The sequence below is a fragment of the Tachypleus tridentatus genome, chromosome 2 (genome assembly GCF_004210375.1).
Source record: "Tachypleus tridentatus isolate NWPU-2018 chromosome 2, ASM421037v1, whole genome shotgun sequence".
NCBI classification, from domain to species: Eukaryota; Metazoa; Arthropoda; class Merostomata; order Xiphosura; family Limulidae; genus Tachypleus; species Tachypleus tridentatus.
In genome coordinates, this window is record NC_134826.1 from 153,765,495 (window position 1) to 153,789,142 (window position 23,648).

At 33.3% G+C, this 23,648-nt stretch overlaps 2 protein-coding genes across 3 annotated transcripts in view; one reads left to right on the forward strand and one right to left on the reverse strand.

Moving 5' to 3' along the window:
* Positions 1-2,102, reverse strand: part of plx (PTB_TBC1D1_like and TBC domain-containing protein plx) — a 62,820-nt gene extending 60,718 nt beyond the window's left edge. For both annotated transcript variants that reach the window (XR_013025617.1, XM_076491682.1), the window contains exon 1: positions 1,962-2,102. The gene's annotated coding sequence lies outside the window, so the exon portion shown is untranslated. The remainder of the gene's footprint in view (positions 1-1,961) is intronic.
* A 1,248-nt stretch (positions 2,103-3,350) lies between these two features.
* The window catches only part of LOC143245656 (gamma-aminobutyric acid receptor subunit alpha-6-like), a 53,719-nt gene continuing 33,421 nt past the window's right edge, over positions 3,351-23,648 (forward strand). The window contains exons 1-2 of the mRNA XM_076492005.1: positions 3,351-3,484; positions 21,013-21,134. Coding sequence (XP_076348120.1) covers positions 3,351-3,484; positions 21,013-21,134 — 256 coding nt within the window. The remainder of the gene's footprint in view (positions 3,485-21,012; positions 21,135-23,648) is intronic.

Genomic DNA, 23,648 nt, shown 5'->3' on the forward strand with positions numbered 1-23,648 from the left:
TAACAGCTGTCCGCTTAGCTTCCAGTTTACTTTTTACAAACACATAGGTCATCTTTCTTAGTCTTACTTTTCCAAATAATACTCAAACATTGTGAATAATCTTAGTAGCCATGGGTCTATAAAACCAACAGCAACAAAATTTTACAGAAACAATAACAAGAAATAAAGTAAGTTTGTCCTGATCTACTTTTCATTCAGAATAACTTTTACACATTACCTTCATAACTTAAAAAAGAAGCTTACCTAAAGAACAATAGTTATTTAGTGAAACACTCTCTTTTCCTTCTTAAGCTAATTACTCAATTTAAACAGTTCATTTCCTGAATAATGGACTCAAGGAGTTCTTTTGGTTTTTTAAACTCCACTTGATATACCAGTAGTTGTTAAATGTTTATTTTTTTTAAACTCTAAGTTTCTTGTTTTTACCTAACACAGAGGAGTCCTGAAAAACTATTTTCTCTATCCATGAATATTCAGAATACAATGTAATTCTATATATAACTTGTTAATTCTTTCTCACACTTTTCATTACTAATGTAAGTTATTCTAGCATTCACTAAAAAAGAGCATTTTCTTTTGTTCCCATTACCAATTTACATCTTTAATAATACAAGTAAATCCTTTTCACAGATTACTATGTACATACACAAATTATTCTTCATGCAATATAAAATTCATGATGGTTCCTTTCTTCATGAAATTATATTTTATCTCATACTGATACACCTCACTTATAAACACAAAATCTGATATTTCTTCTTTCTTGAAAAGAGTAATTTTAAGATATTAAGACCTTCTTACCTAACTTCTTTTAAATTTTTTTATATATTTACTGATCAGGTTGTTAAAACTGGACAGGTGAGTTATGCTGCTTACAGGAAAAGACTTATCATTACAGGAGAATTTGTATGTGAATATACCATGAAAATGAGTTAAAACTGAAATGTAAGATGAATAATAACATTTTCTAGAGCTTCTAGTATAATGATTACAATAACACTGCCAGAGTTACAGGCAGATCTCTGAACAACTTTGGTTAATAACCAATATAATAAACCAGGACTGCACTGAATAATAACAGTATTCCAATCAAAATACTACTACAAAAATATAAAGAACACTATTTACAAAACTACTGTTAAAAATCATCAGTCTTTTTTTTTTTCTTTCTGAAAATATCAAACATGTCAGTAAAGAGAAAACCTATCACCAAGAAAGAAAACACTTTTGTAGAATCTCTTTACCAGTGAAGTTCAAGACCATTACAAGAGGATGTTGGAACAAACTTATGGAAAAATTCTTGTGGTCCTTAAAGTATTTAGTCATGTAGAATATAGAAATAAGAGTGGGTGATTATTGTAATAGTTTTTTGTTTGTTTTTTAAGATGGTTGTGTAAAAACAAGAAACTCACATTCAACAATCAAATTGACATTTTTATGTATGCAAAGCTTTTGTGCCTATCTTTCCCTATATTATTAAAGAAACATCCATTAAAGGTCGTCCTACTGTGAAGAGGTGACTACCATGCACTGAACTGCTCACTGCCACCTTCTTACGTTTAATCATACAGCGTAATTCACAAACACTAGTTAATAACAGTAACACTTAACTGTAGTGTATATACACAAAATTAAGAAGTTGTACAAACTACATTAAAGGTTTACTAATCTATAAAAAATGGATATTTATAATGAACAAAATATGATACCTGCAAGTTTCAGTAATGGATATATTACATCAGTGTTAAAATGCTTGCAAACTATACTACACCTACTACTAACAGTTAAACAACTTTACATTTGAAATTATACAAATCTGTACTTAAGAGTTAACTGAAGGATTAGGTCACCCTATATATTAGCATACACATTATTAGTACTATGACTTTAATTAACGTTCAAATACGTAAATTATTTTCATTCCTATTCTACTAATAATAATATTATTAATAAATACTCACGTTATTTACAACAGATCATACTAAACGAAGATGCTATAATAAATATTAATAACTTCTACTTATTAGACCATCACAATTTGTTATTACACCACCTCAAAACTACCACTTCTCAGCCATTATGATCAATCCAACACTAAACATATAAAATTGAAACACACGAACATATGGGGGCTTCTAAACACTGTAGACATCTGGTGGAACAAAAGTTAACCTTTTATGCCTTGTATCTTTTTGAGCATCATAGTTGTTTTTTTTTCTTATTTTGGTATTCACTCGTGATCTCAAAGTTTAACTTTTTGTTTTCATAATGAGTAAGTCAGGCTTTCTATGTAACGTATCAGTTAACATGAAGCAACAATATGTGTCGTGAAACTATATTTATACATGCCACTAGTGTACAGTGTTATTTTACTGTTATGAATGTGCATGAACGTTATTATACGGCCTACAGCCAAGTTTAAGTTACAGTGCTTGTTCATGAAGCAAAAATTAAATATGAAGTACAATTTATTACCAGTCATTAGATTCACCATCTGTTACGGAGTTAAACTTGTTTCTGGGAATTCCGTCGTTCGTCAATAATCATAGAGAAGAACAAATTGAAAAATTGACCCCAAGGTTCTTTTAGCACTATACTGTATAATAGCTATATTGTGTTTTAGTAACATTTGACTCACCACAGTAAAGCTGTGTTTATTTATGATTTGAATAATATGTTACATTGGTGGTATTAATGTGTTATTATAATTGTAAAACAAGCTGTTTGGGATAAGAGATGCCAAGTCTTGTTTTTCGATTCATCTTTGTCCAGGATTGTTGATGAGGGGTGGAATTACCCGAAACCAGTACAGTATATCGAATAATAAATTGGGATTCATGTTTATTTTTAATAACTTAAGTCCTCCGGTGATTCATCACTAAACTCTTCGTTTCCGATTCAGAAGAATAGGTCAGTAATACCAATGATGTATGTTTTTAATATCTTATACAACTTACCTTCTGGATAATTCAGAAGAATGAATTAGTAACATCAAATGTATATTCTTAGTATCTTACACAACTTATCTTATGTTAGTAACATCAAATGTATATTCTTAATACCTTACACAACTTATCTTATGGATAATTCAGAAGTATGAATTAGTAACATCAAATGTATATTCTTAATACCTTACACAACTTATCTTCTGGATAATTCAGAAGAATGAATTAGTAACATCAAATGTATATTCTTAGTATCTTAAAAATTGTGGAAGATATTCTCTTTTGTAAAAGTATCATTGCAGATACAAAGGCTCAAGTCTTGTTTCAGATCCTTGACACTTTTATGTATGAAAACAACTAGACTGGACTAAGTGCGTTGGCGTCTGTACTGATAGTGGTCGCTCTATGTCCGGCTGTTATGGAGAATTGCAGGCACTCATAGAAGCAAAGTTCTTGATGCACTACAGACCCACTGCAAATTCTACGGGGAAGCCCTTGTGTCAAGCACCTGAGTCCTCCACTGAGCCTTGTTCTGGAAAGTATACCGAAAGTAGTGAATTTTGCAAAAGCTCGGCCACAGAAGGTGTTTTTTTTTTAACTGTGTGAGGATATGGGATCTGAGCACATATCTTTGTTCTACTATTGTAGCTCACGATGGCTGTCCCGTGTGTTCGAATTACGACAAGAACTCTTATCTAGAAAAAGAACACGAATGTGCTAAAAACTTCTTGGATACTGATTTCTGTCAAAATTAGCATACCATTGTGATTTCTTCGAAAAACTGAATGCGTTGAATCTCTCTCTGCAGGGAAGCAACACGCACATTCTGAATCTCGCAGAGAAGGTTTCAGCCTTTAGAAAAAGTTACTATTATGGAGAAGAAAAATGAATGAAGATGGTGGTAAATACTGTTTCACCCTGTTGCAGCAGTTTGTTACATCCAATAAAGTTGATTTAACCCACAAAGTAGGTCCCCAGTGGCTCAGCGTTATGTCTGCGGACTTACAACGCTAAAAACCGGGTTTCGATACCCGTGGTAGGCAGAGCACAGATAGCGCATTGTATAGCTTTGTGCTTAATTCAAAACAACAACAACAATCTACGAAATAAAATCTGTTTTTGAGGAGCTCCTAACACAGCTCAGTGACTGGTTTTAAAATTATTTTCCAGAATATATGGAGAAGTTTGCATGGATCCAAAACTCATGCAAGGCTCAGACGCCAGCCAAATTTACATCTGCAGAAAAAGAAAATTTATTGAGCTGTGTTGTGACAAGACGTTAAAAACAAAATTTGGCCCGGGGAATTTTGTAAAACGTTTTAACGCATTACAGGAAGTAAACTTGTATAAATGTTAAAGAACTCGATAGATAAAAGTATTCTCTGCCTCCTTCGTTTAAATGAGTAATCTTCTTGCAGTTGAAAAAGGCCAACTCTGATCTTTTAAAGGTCCTATTACACTTACAAATGTTGATTACAAAATATATTCCAAGTGCATTAACACTATGATATCTAACTTAGCAGATATGATTATCATCTCATCAAAGACAGCTGGTGTTCCATGATATAATATTTTCTTCAATATTAAAATGCTATGAGACGTCAAATACTTATTTAACTATAAGAGTTTTTCTGTATGTGTTATATCACTTTATGTGACATTTGATCGAGTAAATTACGATTTTACTTTATGTACTAAGCAGATACGGTTTTTCTGAACATTTTGTTAAATGGATAAAATTAATCCACAGCGATAGTTAAAACCAATGTTAACGTTTGTGGATATTTACTAGATTCTTTTGAAATAAGATAAGGTGTGAACCACCCTCTCTCTCTCTCACCCCACCCAGTGGCGTAGTGGCACATCTGTGGACTTGCAATGCTAGAAACCGGTTTTTGATGCCCATGGTGGGCAGAGCATTGTGCAGCTAAATGCTTAACTCAAACAAAACTCTAGAACAGCGGTTCTTAAACGTTTTGGTCTCAGGACCCCTTTAAACCCCAAAAATTGATTGAGGACTCCCAAAGAGCTTTTATATATGTGGGTTATATCTGTCGATATTTACTGTATTAGAAATTAAAACTGAAAACTTTTAAATATTTATTTTTAATTAAATTAAAAATAGCAAAAATATACCCATTACACGTTAAACATAGGATATTTTTATGAAAAACAAAATAAAATATTTTCAGTGAGAAGAGTGGCATTGTTTTACATTTTTTCAAATCTCTTTAATGTCTGGTTTAACAGAAGACAGCTGGATTCTCATATCTGCTTCTGCATTCAATCTGTTGCGATATATTATTTTGGTTGAAGCATGTGAAGAAAATCCGAACTCACACAGGTATGTAGTTGGAAAAGGGAGGAGTATTTTAACAGTTTCTTCAGATAACTGTGGATATTATTCTTTGATACTAAACCAAAACTCGACAAGTGATAGTTTCTCAAAGGTTAGTTGCAATGTAAAATCTGAAACCATATCAATGAGCTTTTCGTACTCTGTTACATTAAAATCCATTGGTCTATCTTGCACTTTAAATGGATCTTTTACCGATGTACGATCTTGTAGCATCATGCATTGGTCATTTGGAAAATATTGGTTCACTGAGTTATGCAGATCTTCTAAATGTTGACAAAGTTTATTATACAATATCAAAAAATCACATTCGTTAGTATCACCACCGATCTCGTCATTAAGTATTGGAAAGTAGTCAAACTCACGATCGCGGATACAAGTTGTACAAAATTTTAACTTTCGCTTAAAGGCTCGAATTTTACCCTTGGCAACAAATAATGTCAGTTGTTTTCCTTGACGTGACAGGCTCTCTTCGTTCATTTTCAAGAAAATGTTGGCCAAACCCAAGTCGGAATAACCATAATTTGTCTGTCAGTCGTTCGTTCAAGTACAAATGGTTTTCTATGACAAAAGCGGCTAGTTCAGCTCGCAACTCAAACAATCGCACGAGTGCTTTTCCTTGAGACAACCATCGTACTTCGGTATGCAGTAGTAATGCTTTATGCAAACTTCCCATTTTGTCACACAGAATATTAAAAAGACGTACACTTAAGGATCGAGATTTAATAAAATTAATAATTTTTACTGCTTCATCAAGGGCATTCTTAAGTGAAACTGGCTTTTTTTTTTTACCGCTAGTGCATGGCAGTGAAGAATACAATGACTACTAGTACAGTTTGGTGACACTGCCTTGTTCCTGCTAAAACGCCAGCAGTTTTATCTACAACTGCTTTTGCACCATCAGTGCAAATGTCAAAATAGTTGTTCTAGGATAAACCATGAAATTCAAAAACATTATTCAACACATTGAATATTGTTTGTTGGCAAGAATTCACATAAAATAAGATCTTATTCGATGGTTAGTTGGTGCTGATACTGGACGAATACAAGCAAAACAGCAAGTCCGGCCACGTCTGTATATTCATCAATTTGTAAGGCAAAAGTACAAATCCGTAGACGAGATACTAACTCAGTCTTTATGTTTGTAGCTAATTCTTTAATTCGACGAGTTACTGTATCGTTGGAAGGTGGGGCTGCTGTGATTTCTGTTACTGATTTTTCTTCCAGTATGCATTCAACAATGTCAACTGTACAAGGCTTTATTAGTCTCTCAGCAATATTAGGCGCCAATGCAATACAATAACTTACTCTTTAAGATGCTTCAGTGGCTTTTTTCATTTCTAGTTTGAAAAGCTGTTACAAATAAAGAGCTGATCACGTTTAAAATATTCAGTCCCTTTTTCATTAAACTTTGAATGATTGGTCTCAAAATGACGCCGCAACTTAACTGACACCATAATACTATTTGAAGTGTCCTGTTGCATAAGACACAATAAGGTAAATTATTAACATCTATAAAGCCGAGGATCTTTCGTCATATTTTAGTTTTCATTTACAGCTTTGCCCAGTTTCTTTGGAGAAGATTCCTCCCTTCCATGAGTCAGAGAACTCTCTGTCAGTTTCATCTTTTTCAGCACCTTCGGATGTAGATGGCCAACGATTCATTGTTAGATATAAGAAAAATATTTTATAAATATTCTTTTATTTTAGAATAAAATACAATTAAATTATAAAATAGTAAAAGTTTTAGATAAAATTTAAAAAAAAATTAGAAAAGTTTTCAACAATTTTCTTTAAAATATTATTGCAAAATAAGACAACAAAGTGTACTTCTCAAACGATTGAACAATTGTTTGCCGTCTGATTCCTCTCTGCACTTATATTTCTCCTTCTAAATTTTTCTATTAGAATATTAGATTTTAATTTATTCAAGGTTAAGTATAATTTTTATATGTATTTATTTCTAGAATAGAGAAAAGTCCAAATTTATCGACCATACAGATTAAAATTCAATAAAAGTTCAATCCAAAATAATATCGTTTATATATACAAAAACATAAGAACAAAATCTTAAAACTTGAAGATACAACCTTCCTTTTCAAAGACTCAAATTGTACTACGACGTTATTAGAATTTGAAGACACGACCTTCCTTCTCAAAGACTCAAAATGTACTAACACGTTATTAGAATTTGAAGACACGACCTTCCTTCTCAAAGACTTACAACGTGCTAAGATATTATTTGCTTTTTTCACTCTCATTCACTCGCTCGGTTTAAAACGTACAATAGACTGACTTATTATACAAGCAGCTGCTCAATGTATTCCTAACACCTCTACACGTTTTCCACTATATCCTCGTCCATAGTGGAATCCTGCCTGCCATACGGCACGGAAGATTCAAAAACGAGTCTGGGATACCTTCCGTAGACATTTCACACTCTCGAACCGCATCGCTTTCCAGCGGGCCCACGCACATGCTCGATGGGTAAGACGTTAAAGCCAGAAGGAATCTTGGATTAAGTTCAAAACCAGCATATCCTCTACCACCAGTTCCAAAGTCATTTAGGACAAGATTCGAAAGGTCAGTGGGCAATATAACTCTGTCTCCCTATCTCGATCTTGCTCTCTGATGGCCAGGAAGTAACTAATACCCAGAGCATCGCCGATACTCCAGGTGAAACTTTTGCCGGGTATCTAGCACTTCTGCCTCTTCTTCCACCTTCTTGGCCATCAAGACTCGGGCTGAGAAATCACTTCTTTCCTTTCGAACTGATTGTTTCTGTGACTATAATCGCCCCTTTACACTGGTGTAACTCAAACTGGCCCTTCATCGGTCTGAACCTGATGATATACACTATGACATGCCGCGCCATCTATCTCCTGCTTCTCTTGCTATTCTTCTGATTCTTTTTAACCGGATCTGACAGAGAATGTTTTTTTCCTGATCCATGGTGCCAGGCTATTGTTCTACCTTTCTTCAAGCCTGGGAAGGATCCTAAGATTCCTTCAAACTACCGTGTAATTGCTTTGACGAGCTGTCTCTGTAAAACCTTAGAGAGGATGGTTAATGCTCGTCTTGTTTGGTTCCTCGAATCAAACAGTCTCCTCTCGCCCACCCAGTATGGGTTTCGATAACAGCGCTCCACCATGGAAACTTCAATCAAAGAAGCCTTTCTCAAACGACAACATCTTATGTCAATATTCTTTGACATTGAGAAGGCTTATGATACAACGTGGAGGTATGGCATTTTGTTCGCATGGGTTCAACACTTTCCCGTTCTTTTCTACAGTAACTTCGAGTCCCTCAGGGCTGTGTTCTGAGTGTCACTCTTTTCAGTATAAAAATTAATGCCATCACTGAACAACTCCCTTTCACTATTGCAAATGGGCTCTATGTCGACAACTTTCACATCTCATGTCAGTCGTCGAACATGAGGTACATTGAGCAGCAGCTACAGAATACTCTCAATTGTTTACTGAAGTGGACCACAGCAAATGGCTTTACCTTCTCTCTCTCTAAAACCGTTTGCATGCACTTTTACGGCCAACGGGGTATTCACCCTGATCCTGAACTCCGTATCGGTGAAGTTGTGTTACCTGTGGTCTCTGAGACTAAGTTCTTGGGGCTTATCTTTGACCGCAAGCTAACCTTTATACTACACATCCGGCAGCTACGGGTCAAATGTGCAAGAGCACTGAATATCCTCCGTGACCTCTACCACACATCTAAGCCCGCCCTCTACATTCCGACACTCAGTTACAAAAACCCTTTCAAACATGTGGTCAGCTTCCGGTTAGTTACCTCTTTCTTTCTTTGTGAACCTGACGATGACCGAAGAAGGTCGAAACGTTGTTCGCTCCTCTACGTAAAAAATTTTCTCAACCCACACGAGACGTTTTTACATAAAAATGCTAGATCCTCTTCATCATCAAGGACTTTGGCTCTGCACTGGGGCTTTCCGCACTTCCCCAGTTCAGAGCTCATACATATAGTCTCATGAAGTTTCTTTGCACCTCTGGCGTTTGCAACTGTCTTTACTATATGCTTCGAAACTTCGTTCCTAACCAAAGCATCTCACCTGGGGTTGTGTTTTCCTTCCTCGATGGGCAGTGTTTTTTAGACCAGACGGTCTGCCATTGCTCCTTTTGGTCTTCGTATCCAGGTGCAGTAGATGAATTGGATCTGTCCTTGGATAACATTGCTGTGTCCACTGGTCAGCCCATCCCACCATGGCTTCTTACAGTCCCCAATTGTGACATATCTTCAGGTCATCTGAGAAAAGTAGATACTCCTGTTTGGAAACACTGTCTGCTATTTGCTAAACATGTTTTGAACCATCCTTCCATTCCTATTTACACAGATGGTTCGAAATCAGGTGACTGTGTGGGCTCTGCCATGGTTTGTTGTGGTTTGGTGGTTGTGTGCAGAATCCCCACTATAGCTTCTATGTTCACTGCTGAACTGTATACCATTTCTTTTGCCCTGGATCACATAGAAGCTAAGCAGTACTCGAACTGCACGATTCATACTGACTTTCTTAGTTCTCTACTGGCCCTGGAATCGCTTCACATTGGTTCACACCCTGTTCTCACCGATATTCAAAACTGACTGGCCCATTTCTCTTTATCATATATTTCTATTAGGTTTTTCTGGATACTAGGCCACGTTGGTAATCGCGGGAACGAGCTCGCCAACACTGCAGCTAAGTCTGTCTGCCTGGCACTGTCATCGCTGTGCCTGTTCCATACATAGACTATGGACCTGTATTCAAGGCTCGACTCTGTGCCAGCTGGCAGTCGACTTGGAGTGAGCAAGGTGAAAACAAGCTTTTCCCAATAAAACCCTATATTGGACTTTGGCCGTCTTGTTCCTGTAAGGATTGGAAAGAGGAAGTTGTTCTAACTAGACTACGCATTGGTCACAGTTTTTTAACTCATCGTTTTCTTTTATCTGGAACTGATGCACCAGTATGTAACACTCAGATCACAATACGCCCCATTTTACTTTCTTGTCATCGTTATGATTCACAACGACGGCACCATTTTAAGCATGTTCTGTTCCAAGGTTTGTCCATAACGTTAGACAATGTTATTGACGATGGGACACTGTCCACCTTGGTAATGTTTTTAGTTTTTTAAAGGCCATTAATCTTTTTAATGCCATTTAAATTTTTTAATTTATACATTACACATTTTTAATGTGGCTCCCTTTTAAAAATCACGGTTCATCTATTTTGATTTGAAATTAGAAACTGACCGTAACATTAAGTAACTCAAACCTAGGACTGGAAAGGTCAATTTCAGGTGACTGACGGTGGTTTTGTACTTATCTGTTAGTCTTCCTGGCGAGTTATGATTATTACAGTTACGCTACAGAAAGTCCTTTACAACTTGAGTTACTGTAGTTTTTCTCTTGAGGTTGTAGACTAGATGTAAACATTGGGTTTAAGCTGTTTATTTATTTTTTTAACTTTGTTTTGTTTTACCTTAATTTCTTTTTATAGATTTTACTGAATTTACTTTTACCTTTTTATCTAGATTATCTGTGCCATAAAACACTAAATCAACCAACCAAACAATCCAAGCAGATTGTGTCTGTTCTATACAGTGGTAACCACTCATACCTTCTGTTTTACATAATGATAATTTCAAGCAGATTGTTGATGACAACCTCAGCATATAAAAAAGACCAACAGGTTTACGCGTCCGTGTTGTTTGAAGGAAACACTGTATTGTCAACCATATCTCTGACGTTTTCGGACTCTAAATATTATAGTGACTTAATTTGAATTTTTACTCAACAGGGATAGAAATTCTTCCAAAAATGCAAGTTAGCTTTGTTTAGTGAAATTTTTAGGATCAATTATGAACTCAACCGAAACGAGTCATTTTAGGGTACTTAATGGTTTTAGACGTTAGCCGTTAGAGGGCATTAAATTTTCTACTTTGTTTGTTTATGTTTGAAAAATTAGCTTTCATTTCAGTACCAGCTTGTCTACTTGGTGCACGTGAAGCAGCCTAGAAACACATAAATAGAAATACTTGCGCGTTGTAAGTTTGGATGCTACAACGAAGGCTTAAGTTTCCTTCAGAGTGACTTAATTGGAACCTTTTTAGGATCAGTATATTATAGTAATGTTTAAATTTGCAAGTTCTTATGTGCAAATGATGAAGTATCAATGTATGTTGGAGCTTAGCCTGTTTAGTGGATCTTCCAGGAAAAGTTGGATTACAAACTTCTCATTACATCTGTTTTTCCTAATACTACTAACACTAGAGTAAGTTCTCTTTTGTTTAACAGTAAATCGTTTAGGAATCAGATATAACTTTCAACTATAGATTATATTAGGTTGAGGAATAATTCGTGAGCGTTTTTAAATAATTTCATTCAAGCATTACATGCAAGACTATACAATACTTCAATGCATGAACACATTACACCCAAAACATTTATTATGATACTTTATTTCATGTAATACCTAGGTATATAGTATGCATTGTTGTAAACGAAATTGCAAGAAATTAAATGCGAAAAGCAGATGGTGTCGAAAATGCTCGATTTTGTCCACTTGACATTCCATTTAATGAGCTGAAAATGAAAGCAAAAATTAAAGACATATGAAAATCAAACACACCATCTATTAGAGCAAAAAATTATCTACCAAATGACATGAAATAATTTGCGAAAGCGTTTCATGGTAAAAACGCTCACGAATTATTCCTCAACCCAATAGGTATAACCCGAGAGTTGTGTAAATGTTGGCTAACAATACTGGATATAACACACGGTAAATACTTTCTGAGTGTCAGGTAATTGTTGCTTAATAAAACTAAATTTATCATTAGACACGGTAAATACTTTCTGAGTGTCAGGTAATTGTTGTCCAACAAAACTAAATTTATCATGAGACACGGTAAATACTTTCTGAGTGTCAGGTAATTTTATGCCCAACAGAACTAAATATAACATGAGACACGGTAAATACTTTCTTAGTGTCAGGTAATTCACGTAATAATCAACAGATTGTTCATGTATCAGAACTTTTATTGTTCACTGTATTTTAAATCTAGGACGATGTAGTACCAGAAACGGAGCTTATAAAACCATCAGCATTTGATACCCAGTATTATGTTTATTGTATCATCAGTAAGCATACCTTTAATGTTTATTGTATCATCCGTAAGCATACCTTTTAATGTTTATTGTATCATCAGTAAACATGAATTTTAATGTTTATTGTATTATCAGTAGACATTGCTTTTAATGTTTATTGTATTATCAATAGATATGACTTTTAATGTTTATTGTATTATCAGTAGACATAACTTTTAATGTTTATTGTGTTATCATTAAACATAGCTTTAAGTGTTTATTGTATCATCAGTAGACATGACTTTTAATGTTTATTCTAAATTGTATCAGTAAACCGACTTTTAAAGTTTTATTGTAATTTATATTTGGAAAGAAACATTGAATGTTTATCACCATTTATATCAGAAGTAGAAACTTGAATGTTTGTTGTAATTTATATCAGAAACAGGACTTCGAATGTTTATTATAATTAATGTGAATAAATATTCGAAATTTTATTTCTCATAAGCCACTCTAGGTATCAAATATTAAAAATATCTAAATTTAATTTTATGATACCATATTATACTAGATATAAAAAATAGTCAAATATTTCTATAATATTTTTAATGCTCATTATTACATGAAGTTTATGTTCGTTGAGTACCAGTTTAGTTCATTAAATGTGAAGTACGTAACATTAAGATTCTTACTTATACCACAGAACACCCAATATTTAATACAAATATTAATACAGTTTAGTTCATTAAATGTGAAGTACGTAACATTAAGATTCTTACTTATACCACAGGACACCCAATATTTAATACAAATATTAATACAGTTTAGTTCATTAAAAGTGAAGTACGTAACATTAAGATACTTACTTATACCACAGGACACCCAATATTTAATACAAATATTAATACAGTTTAGTCCATTAAATGTGAAGTACGAAACATTAAGATTCTTACTACCACCACAGGACACCCAATATTTAATACAAATATTAATACAGTTTAGTTCATTAAATGTGAAGTACGTAACATTAAGATTCTTACTTATACCACAGGACACCCAATATTTAATACAAATATTAATACAGTTTAGTTCATTAAATGTGAAGTACGTAACATTAAGATTCTTACTTATACCACAGGACACCCAATATTTAATACAAATATTAATACAGTTTAGTCCATTAAATTTGAAGTACGTAACATTAAGATTCTTACTTATACCACAGGACACCCAATATTTAATACAAATATTAATACAGTTTAGTTCATTAAATGTGAAGTACGTAACATTAAGATTCTTACTTATACCACAGGACACCCAATATTTAATACAAATATTAATACAGTTTAGTCCATTAAATGTGAAGTACGTAACATTAAGATTCTTACTTATACCACAGGACACCCAATATTTAATACAAATATTAATACAGTTTAGTTCATTAAATGTGAAGTACGTAACATTAAGGTTCTTACTTATACCACAGGACACCCAATATTTAATACAAATATTAATACAGTTTAGTTCATTGAATGTGAAGTACGTAACATTAAGATTCTTACTTATACCACAGGACACCCAATATTTAATACAAATATTAATACAGTTTAGTTCATTAAAAGTGAAGTACGTAACATTAAGATTCTTACTTATACCACAGGACACCCAATATTTAATACAAATATTAATACAGTTTAGTCCATTAAATGTGAAGTACGAAACATTAAGATTCTTACTACCACCACAGCACACCCAATATTTAATACAAATATTAATACAGTTTAGTTCATTAAATGTGAAGTACGTAACATTAAGATTCTTACTTATACCACAGGACACCCAATATTTAATACAAATATTAATACAGTTTAGTTCATTAAAAGTGAAGTACGTAACATTAAGATTCTTACTTATACCACAGGACACCCAATATTTAATACAAATATTAATACAGTTTAGTTCATTAAATGTGAAGTACGTAACATTAAGATTCTTACTTATACCACAGGACACCCAATATTTAATACAAATATTAATACAGTTTAGTCCATTAAATGTGAAGTACGTAACATTAAGATTCTTACTTATACCACAGGACACCCAATATTTAATACAAATATTAATACAGTTTATTCCATTAAATGTGAAGTACGTAACATTAAGATTCTTACTTATACCACAGGACACCCAATATTTAATACAAATATTAATACAGTTTAGTTCATTAAATGTGAAGTACGTAACATTAAGATTCTTACTTATACCACAGGACACCCAATATTTAATACAAATATTAATACAGTTTAGTTCATTAAATGTGAAGTACGTAACATTAAGATTCTTACTTATACCACAGGACACCCAATATTTAATACAAATATTAATACAGTTTAGTTCATTAAATGTGAAGTACGTAACATTAAGATTCTTACTACCACCACAGGACACCCAATATTTAATACAAATATTAATACAGTTTAGTTCATTAAATGTGAAGTACGTAACATTAAGATTCTTACTTATACCACAGGACACCCAATATTTAATACAAATATTAATACAGTTTAGTCCATTAAATGTGAAGTACGTAACATTAAGATTCTTACTTATACCACAGGACACCCAATATTTAATACAAATATTAATACAGTTTAGTTCATTAAATGTGAAGTACGCAACATTAAGATTCTTACTTTTTCCACAGGACACCCAATATTTAATACAAATATTAATACAGTTTAGTTCATTAAATGTGAAGTACGTAACATTAAGATTCTTACTTATACCACAGGACACCCAATATTTAATACAAATATTAATACAGTTTAGTTCATTAAATGTGAAGTACGTAACATTAAGATTCTTACTACCACCACAGGACACCCAATATTTAATACAAATATTAATACAGTTTAGTTCATTAAATGTGAAGTACGTAACATTAAGATTCTTACTTATACCACAGGACACCCAATATTTAATACAAATATTAATACAGTTTAGTTCCATTAAATGTGAAGTACGTAACATTAAGATTCTTACTTATACCACAGGACACCCAGTATTTAATACAAGTATTAATACAGTTTAGTTCAGTAAATGTGAAGTACGTAACATTAAGATTTTTACTTATACCACAGGACACCCAATATTTAATACAAATATTAATACAGTTTAGTCCATTAAATGTGAAGTACGTAACATTAAGATTCTTACTTATACCACAGGACACCCAATATTTAATACAAATATTAATACAGTTTAGTTCATTAAATGTGAAGTACGTAACATTAAGATTCTTACTTATACCACAGGACACCCAATATTTAATACAAATATTAATACAGTTTAGTTCATTAAAAGTGAAGTACGTAACATTAAGATTCTTACTTATACCACAGGACACCCAATATTTAATACAAATATTAATACAGTTTAGTTCCATTAAATGTGAAGTACGTAACACTAAGATTCTTACTTATACCACCACAGGACACCCAATATTTAATACAAATATTAATACAGTTTAGTCCATTAAATGTGAAGTACGTAACATTAAGATTCTTACTACCACCACAGGACACTCAATATTTAATACAAATATTAATACAGTTTAGTCCATTAAATGTGAAGTACGTAACATTAAGATTCTTACTACCACCACAGGACACCCAATATTTAATACAAATATTAATACAGTTTAGTTCCATTAAATGTGAAGTACGTAACATTAAGATTCTTACTTATACCACAGGACACCCAATATTTCATACAAATAATTTTGTTTTTAATTACTGTTGATTGGGAAATTTACTTTTGAATTATAATACTTTTTCAGTAATGAATCCGTCAGGTGCTAAAATGTTTGGTATCTTATTCGATTTATTTAAGTTTGTGAATATCTTTTCAACTGAGTTACCTTTCCTAATGATAAGCGTCATATTTCATTCTATAATTAGTCAAATAAAACCGATAAATAAAATAATTTTGAAAACTGTAATCATCACATAGCAACCGACAGGTTTCCATCGCTATCTTTTCATTCTAACGTTGTTCCTTGCTGCTTCGTTTACTCTGAGCTGATGAAATTGGAACTGAATCCATACAAGTATGATAGTTTAATATGGAGATTAGTAACTACGAATTCTTCATGCTTCATTTCTAAAAAAAGCCTAAAGCTACACCTTTTTAACCGTGGTATGACGAACAGCTATTTGGCATCTAGTTAGCATATATTAACGTTAGCCACAGCTATTTAGCGGGACGTGATGAACCGTACCATAGAACCTTGACAGCTCCCACTTGTCGCTGTCGCTCAGATTTAAATGAAAACACATATGGCATTCTGACGTAAGTAGAAACACAACTTCATCCATAAAACACAGAAACTATGCAACTTTAAGGATTTTCTCTGTAGTGTTTGATAGTACAACAGTTCACCTAACGATACAATAACAAATACAGAGGGAAATGTCTACCTATACTAAATACATATATGAGTCAAAGCAACAATTTTATCTTCCTTTGAAATAAAACTATTAGGTATTACTTAATAAAACCTATTAATGTTATACGTTGTTCTACATAAAAGGGAATGATACCTTCTATTGAAAGAAAACTATTAGGTTTTTGTTTGAATTTTGAATTTCGCGCAAAACTACACGAGGGCTATCTGCGCTAGCCATCCCTAATTCAGCAGTGTAAGGTAAGACAGCTAGTCATCACCACCAACCGCCAACTCTTGGGCTACTCTTTTACCAGTGAATAGTGGTATTGACCGTCACATTATAACGCCCTCACGGCTGAAAGGGCGAGCATGTTTGGTGTTGCGACGGGGATTCGAATCCGCCACCCTCAGATAATGAGTCGAACGCCTCAACCCACCTGGCCATGCCAAGCCTAAACTATTAGGTACTACTTAATAAAACCTAGTAAAGTTATACGTTGTTCTACATACAAGTGTATGACAGCTTCTATTGAAATAAAACTATTAGGTACTACTTAAAAAACTTAGTAAAGTTGTACGCTCTTCTACATAAAAGGGCATGATAGCTTGTATTGAAATAAAACTATTAAGTACCAGTAATATCGAACGACCTTATTAGTCTAGTAAAGGTTACTGATGGCCTGTGTGATCATTTCCTGAAAACTAAATTATGAAATAGAATCACCATAGAACAGGAAAATAGCCCCAAATTACGTGAGGTTGCGTTACATTTGCTTCAGTTTGTCTACTTATAAAATAAAGATTCACTTATGAAGTAAAGTCTAAGTTTTTACTCTGGGTTCCAGTCATAATTAAAATATCTTAAATAAATAATATGTATAATACAATTCTAGGCTCCACTAATATCAGTAATAGCCGTCCACTTAGAACCTGATGACGGTTTTCCAAAAGTAATTGAAATTTATTGCACTTTAAGCTATAGTACAGCTAACCCTTGTAACAAGGCCTCAAGATTTCCTGAGTCTAAAAAACTGAATAAAGTCAAATAAATAATATGTAGCCAACTTTGCACACACAGTTTTAGTGAGAGAGCTTTGAGTATTCTTAATTCATGTTAAACTAATACAATGGTTAATTATCGACGTTAAAACCTGTAGAATAATTTTGTCAACATCTGGAAAATCTTGATAAAACTTGCGGAGAATTTGTTCTTCTGGGTTTCAACATAGATAAGTTGGCCAATGGTCAGTAAAGATCTTGGACGAGTCCACCTGGAACTACTCTGATTCGTGAACAAGGATAACTTAACATGCGAGTAAAATATTACGTTATATTTTAAGAAAGAGAGTCAGAAAAGAAGACACTTTATCCAATTAGCTCTTGTTAAAAAATAAAGTACTAAAACAATTATTAACAATAGGTCATTTATGATTTACCGAAGAGCCATAATCTCTTCTTACTTGGCTGGATAATTCAGCCGACAAAAAAAAAACAAAAAAAACTGCAGTATACTGCGATCCAATGACATTATGCCCCAGTTTTACTAATAATTAGGTGTCTTCCAGTCTCTAGTTCCAACGTTTATGAATAAAGCTACTACTTAGTGAAACTTCAGAAAACTATATGTTGTTTTTTAATCAAGTTAACCTTTACTGAAATAAAACAACTAAGTATTAATTAGTGAAATCTAAGTACTGCTGTTGGTTATTTTCCTAAATTATGTCGTGTTGACATCTAATAATACTGTTAAATACAACAGCTCAACAGTAGGTTTATAACTTTAAAAACTCAGTTTCCATACTCAGGTGAAAGAAACCACAATAAGTTCAACTCTGTGTTTTGCAGCAGACAAACGATATTAATTAGTAAAGTCTTTCTACACCTAATGGTTGCTTTACTACGTAATAGTGTGTTAACCAGTGGTTAAGTAATGGTACTGCTTAATAAGACGAAAGGATTTATGGGTTGGATGTTCTTTGGATGTGAAATGAAATAAATGATGAAGTTCTTCTAGTTAGAAGTACTGTGTGAAAGTTATTCTGCGCACTGAGTACATCTTCTAGTTAGAAGTACTGTGTGAAAGTTATTCTGTGCACTGAGTACATCTTCTAGTTAGAAGTACTGTGTGAAAGTTATTCTGTGCACTGAGTACATCTTCTAGTTAGAAATACTGTGTGAAAGTTATTCTGTGCACTGAGTACATCTTTTAGTTAGAAGTACTGTGTGAAAGTTATTCTGTGCACTGAGTACATCTTCTAGTTAGAAGTACTGTGTGAAAGTTATTCTGTGCACTGAGTACATCTTCTATTTAGAAGTACTGTGTGAAAGTTATTCTGTGCACTGAGTGCATCTTCTAGTTAGAAGTACTGTATGAAAGTTATTCTGTGCACTGAGTACATCTTCTAGTTAGAAGTACTGTGTGAAAGTTATTCTGTGCACTGAGTACATCTTCTATTTAGAAGTACTGTGTGAAAGTTATTCTGTGCACTGAGTGCATCTTCTAGTTAGAAGTACTGTATGAAAGTTATTCTGTGCACTGAGTACATCTTCTAGTTAGAAGTACTGTATGAAAGTTATTCTGTGCACTGAGTACATCTTCTAGTTAGAAATACTGTGTGAAAGTTATTCTGTGCACTGAGTACATCTTCTATTTAGAAGTACTGTGTGAAAGTTATTCTGTGCACTGAGTGCATCTTCTAGTTAGAAGTACTGTGTGAAAGTTATTCTGTGCACTGAGTGCATCTTCTAGTTAGAAGTACTGTATGAAAGTTATTCTGTGCACTGAGTACATCTTCTAGTTAGAAGTACTGTGTGAAAGTTATTCTGTGCACTGAGTACATCTCTATTTAGAAGTACTGTGTGAAAGTTATTCTGTGCACTGAGTGCATCTTCTAGTTAGAAGTACTGTATGAAAGTTATTCTGTGCACTGAGTACATCTTCTAGTTAGAAGTACTGTATGAAAGTTATTCTGTGCACTGAGTACATCTTCTAGTTAGAAATACTGTGTGAAAGTTATTCTGTGCACTGAGTACATCTTCTAGTTAGAAGTACTGTGTGAAAGTTATTCCGTGCACTGAGTACATCTTCTAGTTAGAAGTACTGTGTGAAAGTTATTCTGTGCACTGAGTACATCTTCTATTTAGAAGTACTGTGTGAAAGTTATTCTGTGCACTGAGTGCATCTTCTAGTTAGAAGTACTGTATGAAAGTTATTCTGTGCACTGAGTACATCTTCTAGTTAGAAGTACTGTATGAAAGTTATTCTGTGCACTGAGTACATCTTCTAGTTAGAAATACTGTGTGAAAGTTATTCTGTGCACTGAGTACATCTTCTAGTTAGAAGTACTGTGTGAAAGTTATTCCGTGCACTGAGTACATCTTCTAGTTAGAAGTACTGTGTGAAAGTTATTCTGTGCACTGAGTACATCTTCTATTTAGAAGTACTGTGTGAAAGTTATTCTGTGCACTGAGTGCATCTTCTAGTTAGAAGTACTGTATGAAAGTTATTCTGTGCACTGAGTACATCTTTTAGTGATAGAATTAGAAGTGAACGTTGGAATCCCTGCAAAGTGCCGTACGAACATTATTCTAAATAATAATATATATATTCTGGTGGACAAAGAAGTGAACGTTGGAATCCCTCTAAAGTGCCGTACGAACATTATTCTAAATAATAATATATATATTCTGGTGGACATAGAAGTGAACGTTGGAATCCCTGCAAAGTGCCGTACGAAAATTATTGGGTTTGAGATGTTTCATTATAGTCTGGATATAGTTGTAATTAATTGAAAACAGAACAATATTTGTGTATTTGTGGTGTATGTAAAAAGATGAATTAAATAAAATCTCTTCTGGTAAATAAAAAGTCGAATTCAATCATTTGTTTTGTTTCTTTCTAAGTTTTCTTTATCTCTTAGGAAACTGAATAATTGAAAGCATGGATATGGGTTGGTAATAATTTACTTATATAATTTAAGTAAATAATTTATTTATTTACTTTATCATTTAAGGGTATTTGCATGTTTCAAATTATGCACATAACTACATAATGTGAGCTCTTCCCACTATTGTTGTGTCACTGGTTAACAGTAGTAGATTTCACAAATGTTGTATTATGTAAGAAAACAACTTACAAGCCCATTAAATGATTTGGTTTTAACTTCCAGATTTCATAAAGCAGATGAAAATATTAATTCAGCGGGCGACGTCTTGTTGAATACTTCGCTACTGTTGGATACACTTCTGTCAGAAGAAAAGTACGATAGGAAACTTCGCCCAGGATTTGGTGGTAAGTCACAAATCCTGATTTTTATTTAATCGTAAGCTTTCAGTAACATATATTGTACAATTTTCGGAGCGTAAGATATTTTAGTTGCAATAATATGTTAATAAAGAAGCAAAGTTACAGTAGAAGAACTGGCTATGTAACACTTATGACTGATGTTTAAGTAATGACTGTTTATAGATTATTGAGAAAAACAATTAATACTTTGTAGTTATCAACGAAATTAATTGTTAACCATATAACAAAATAAAACTCCAAAAATCTGGAGTTTCTTTGAGAGCAAAGTCACGTTGAGCTATCTAGTGTGACAACTTCAAGGACACTATCCTCGGAATCTAGTATTGTAAATCCGCAAACTTAGCGCTGTCCTATTGAGGGATGCACGTAATTTGGGGACAGAAAGAGAGGTTGTATTACTTATTAAGAATAAAAAATATAGTTTGGAAGTAAGGAAGAAATTACTTATTAACTGTTCCATAGTCTTGTTTAAATAAACCAGTAAGAATAATTGCAGGAACTGTATACAAAATCATGCAGGAATAACACCTCCTTCTTAATATTAAAATTTGGATCTATGAACCCAGCTCTGGATACATGCCCGTCCCTAGTTTAGGATCAAGTTAAAACAAGGTGTTAAAATTTTTTTATTCATTAACATTTTAACTCGCTGCCTCGGTCACAGTCTTGATTCTTCAAGTCGGTTATTTATCCTGTCATGTGTGCTGCTTGTTCACATACTTTTATTTATTCTGTCATGTGTGCTGCCTGTTCACTTATCTTTTATTTATTCTGTCATGTGTGCTGCTTGCTCATTTATCTTTTATTTATCCTGTCATGTGTGCTGCTTGTTCACTTATCTTCTATTTATCTTGTAATGTGTGCTGCTTGTTCACTTATCTTTTATCCTGTCATGTGTGCTGCTTGTTCACTTATCTTTTATTTATCCTGTCATGTGTGCTGCTTGTTCACTTATCTTTTATTTATCCTGTCATGTGTGCTGCTTGTTTACTTATCTTTTATTTATCCTGTCATGTGTGCTGCCTGTTCACTTATCTTTTATTTATCCTGTCATGTGTGCTTCTTGTTCACATATCTTTTATTTATCCTGTCATGTGTGCTGCTTGTTCACTTAAACTTTTATTTATCCTGTCATGTGTGCTGCTTGTTCACTTAAACTTTTATTTATCCTCTCATGTGTGCTGCTTGTTCACTTATCTTTTATTTATCCTGTCATGTGTGCTGCCTGTTCACTTATCTTTTATTTATCCTGTCATGTGTGCTGCCTGTTCACTTATCTTTTATTTATCCTGTCATGTGTGCTGCTTCATGTCAACGAACATCATAGGGTCAGTACTTTCACGTCAACGAACATCAGAAGATATCACTATTAATATCAATTCCTCAGATAGCCATAGTTTAAAATAACCTGATTTAAAAGATTCAACAAAGAAAGCAGAGAGGGAGCAGCTTTTACTGCAGAAGATGGATTATAGTAGTTACTGTTTGGATAATAACTAAAGTTCCTGTCGACAACAGTTTCATAGGATCATCAAGGACAGAACCATTCATTTGGCCATCTGTCTAGAGAAAATTTCTCCAATGATAGCACAGCACATTAAGATAAAAGACGACAGAAACAAACGTAACCAAAAGAAGCTTAGTGAATGAACAATTTCATTGATTTATTTGAGTACTAAGACTGTTAAAGAGACTTCGTAATCGAGAAAGAGGGTTGCATTGTAAGCTATGTTTTTTTTGTTTGCTAGACAAAGCGTGTCATGTATGACATAATGATACAATGTCTAGAAATTTCCTGAAAGAATTTGGAAGCTTCCTGTGTTGTTGTGAATGTTATATAAAAATGAGTGGGTGAATTAAATTATTTAATGATTTCAGTGCCAATTAATGAGTTAGAAAGTTCGAGTCCGTTCATTTGTAGTATTGCTTATAAGTTAATCATCTTGTTTGTTATCACCTGTTTAACGTGAACATTCTGCCGTCAGTCTCGGAATTCCTTTTCAAATACTGTTTGTGAAGCTAGGCCTATCAATGAACTTATCCTGCAGTAAACGTTATTGAAGAGAGAAATGACTTCTTTCTCATTAACCATAATCGAAATGAAGCCGTCCAACTTTCAAAAAATATATTTAATAACGTCTCATATTGAGATAACAGTGTCACTTCCGCTTACTCTTGGAAAAGTGCATAATTATGCCTAGGAATGCATTGATAAAATACTACATTAAAATTTATTTGATAATAATAGAGATAAACCATTTATCAAAAACGATTTTAAAGATAGGATTACATATGATTTACAAAGCACTTTCGAAATGAATAAATTTATTTCAATTGAATGAAGTAAATTTGACTCAGAAAACAGTAGATTAATAGTTGGAAATTCATAGATTTTGTATGTGGCACGAAACAGCAACCTTCATATTGCCGCTAGAAGTTTTAGTTCATACATGACTACAGAAAAATACGCAGGTTCCAGAAGTCGTGATACAAAATGAT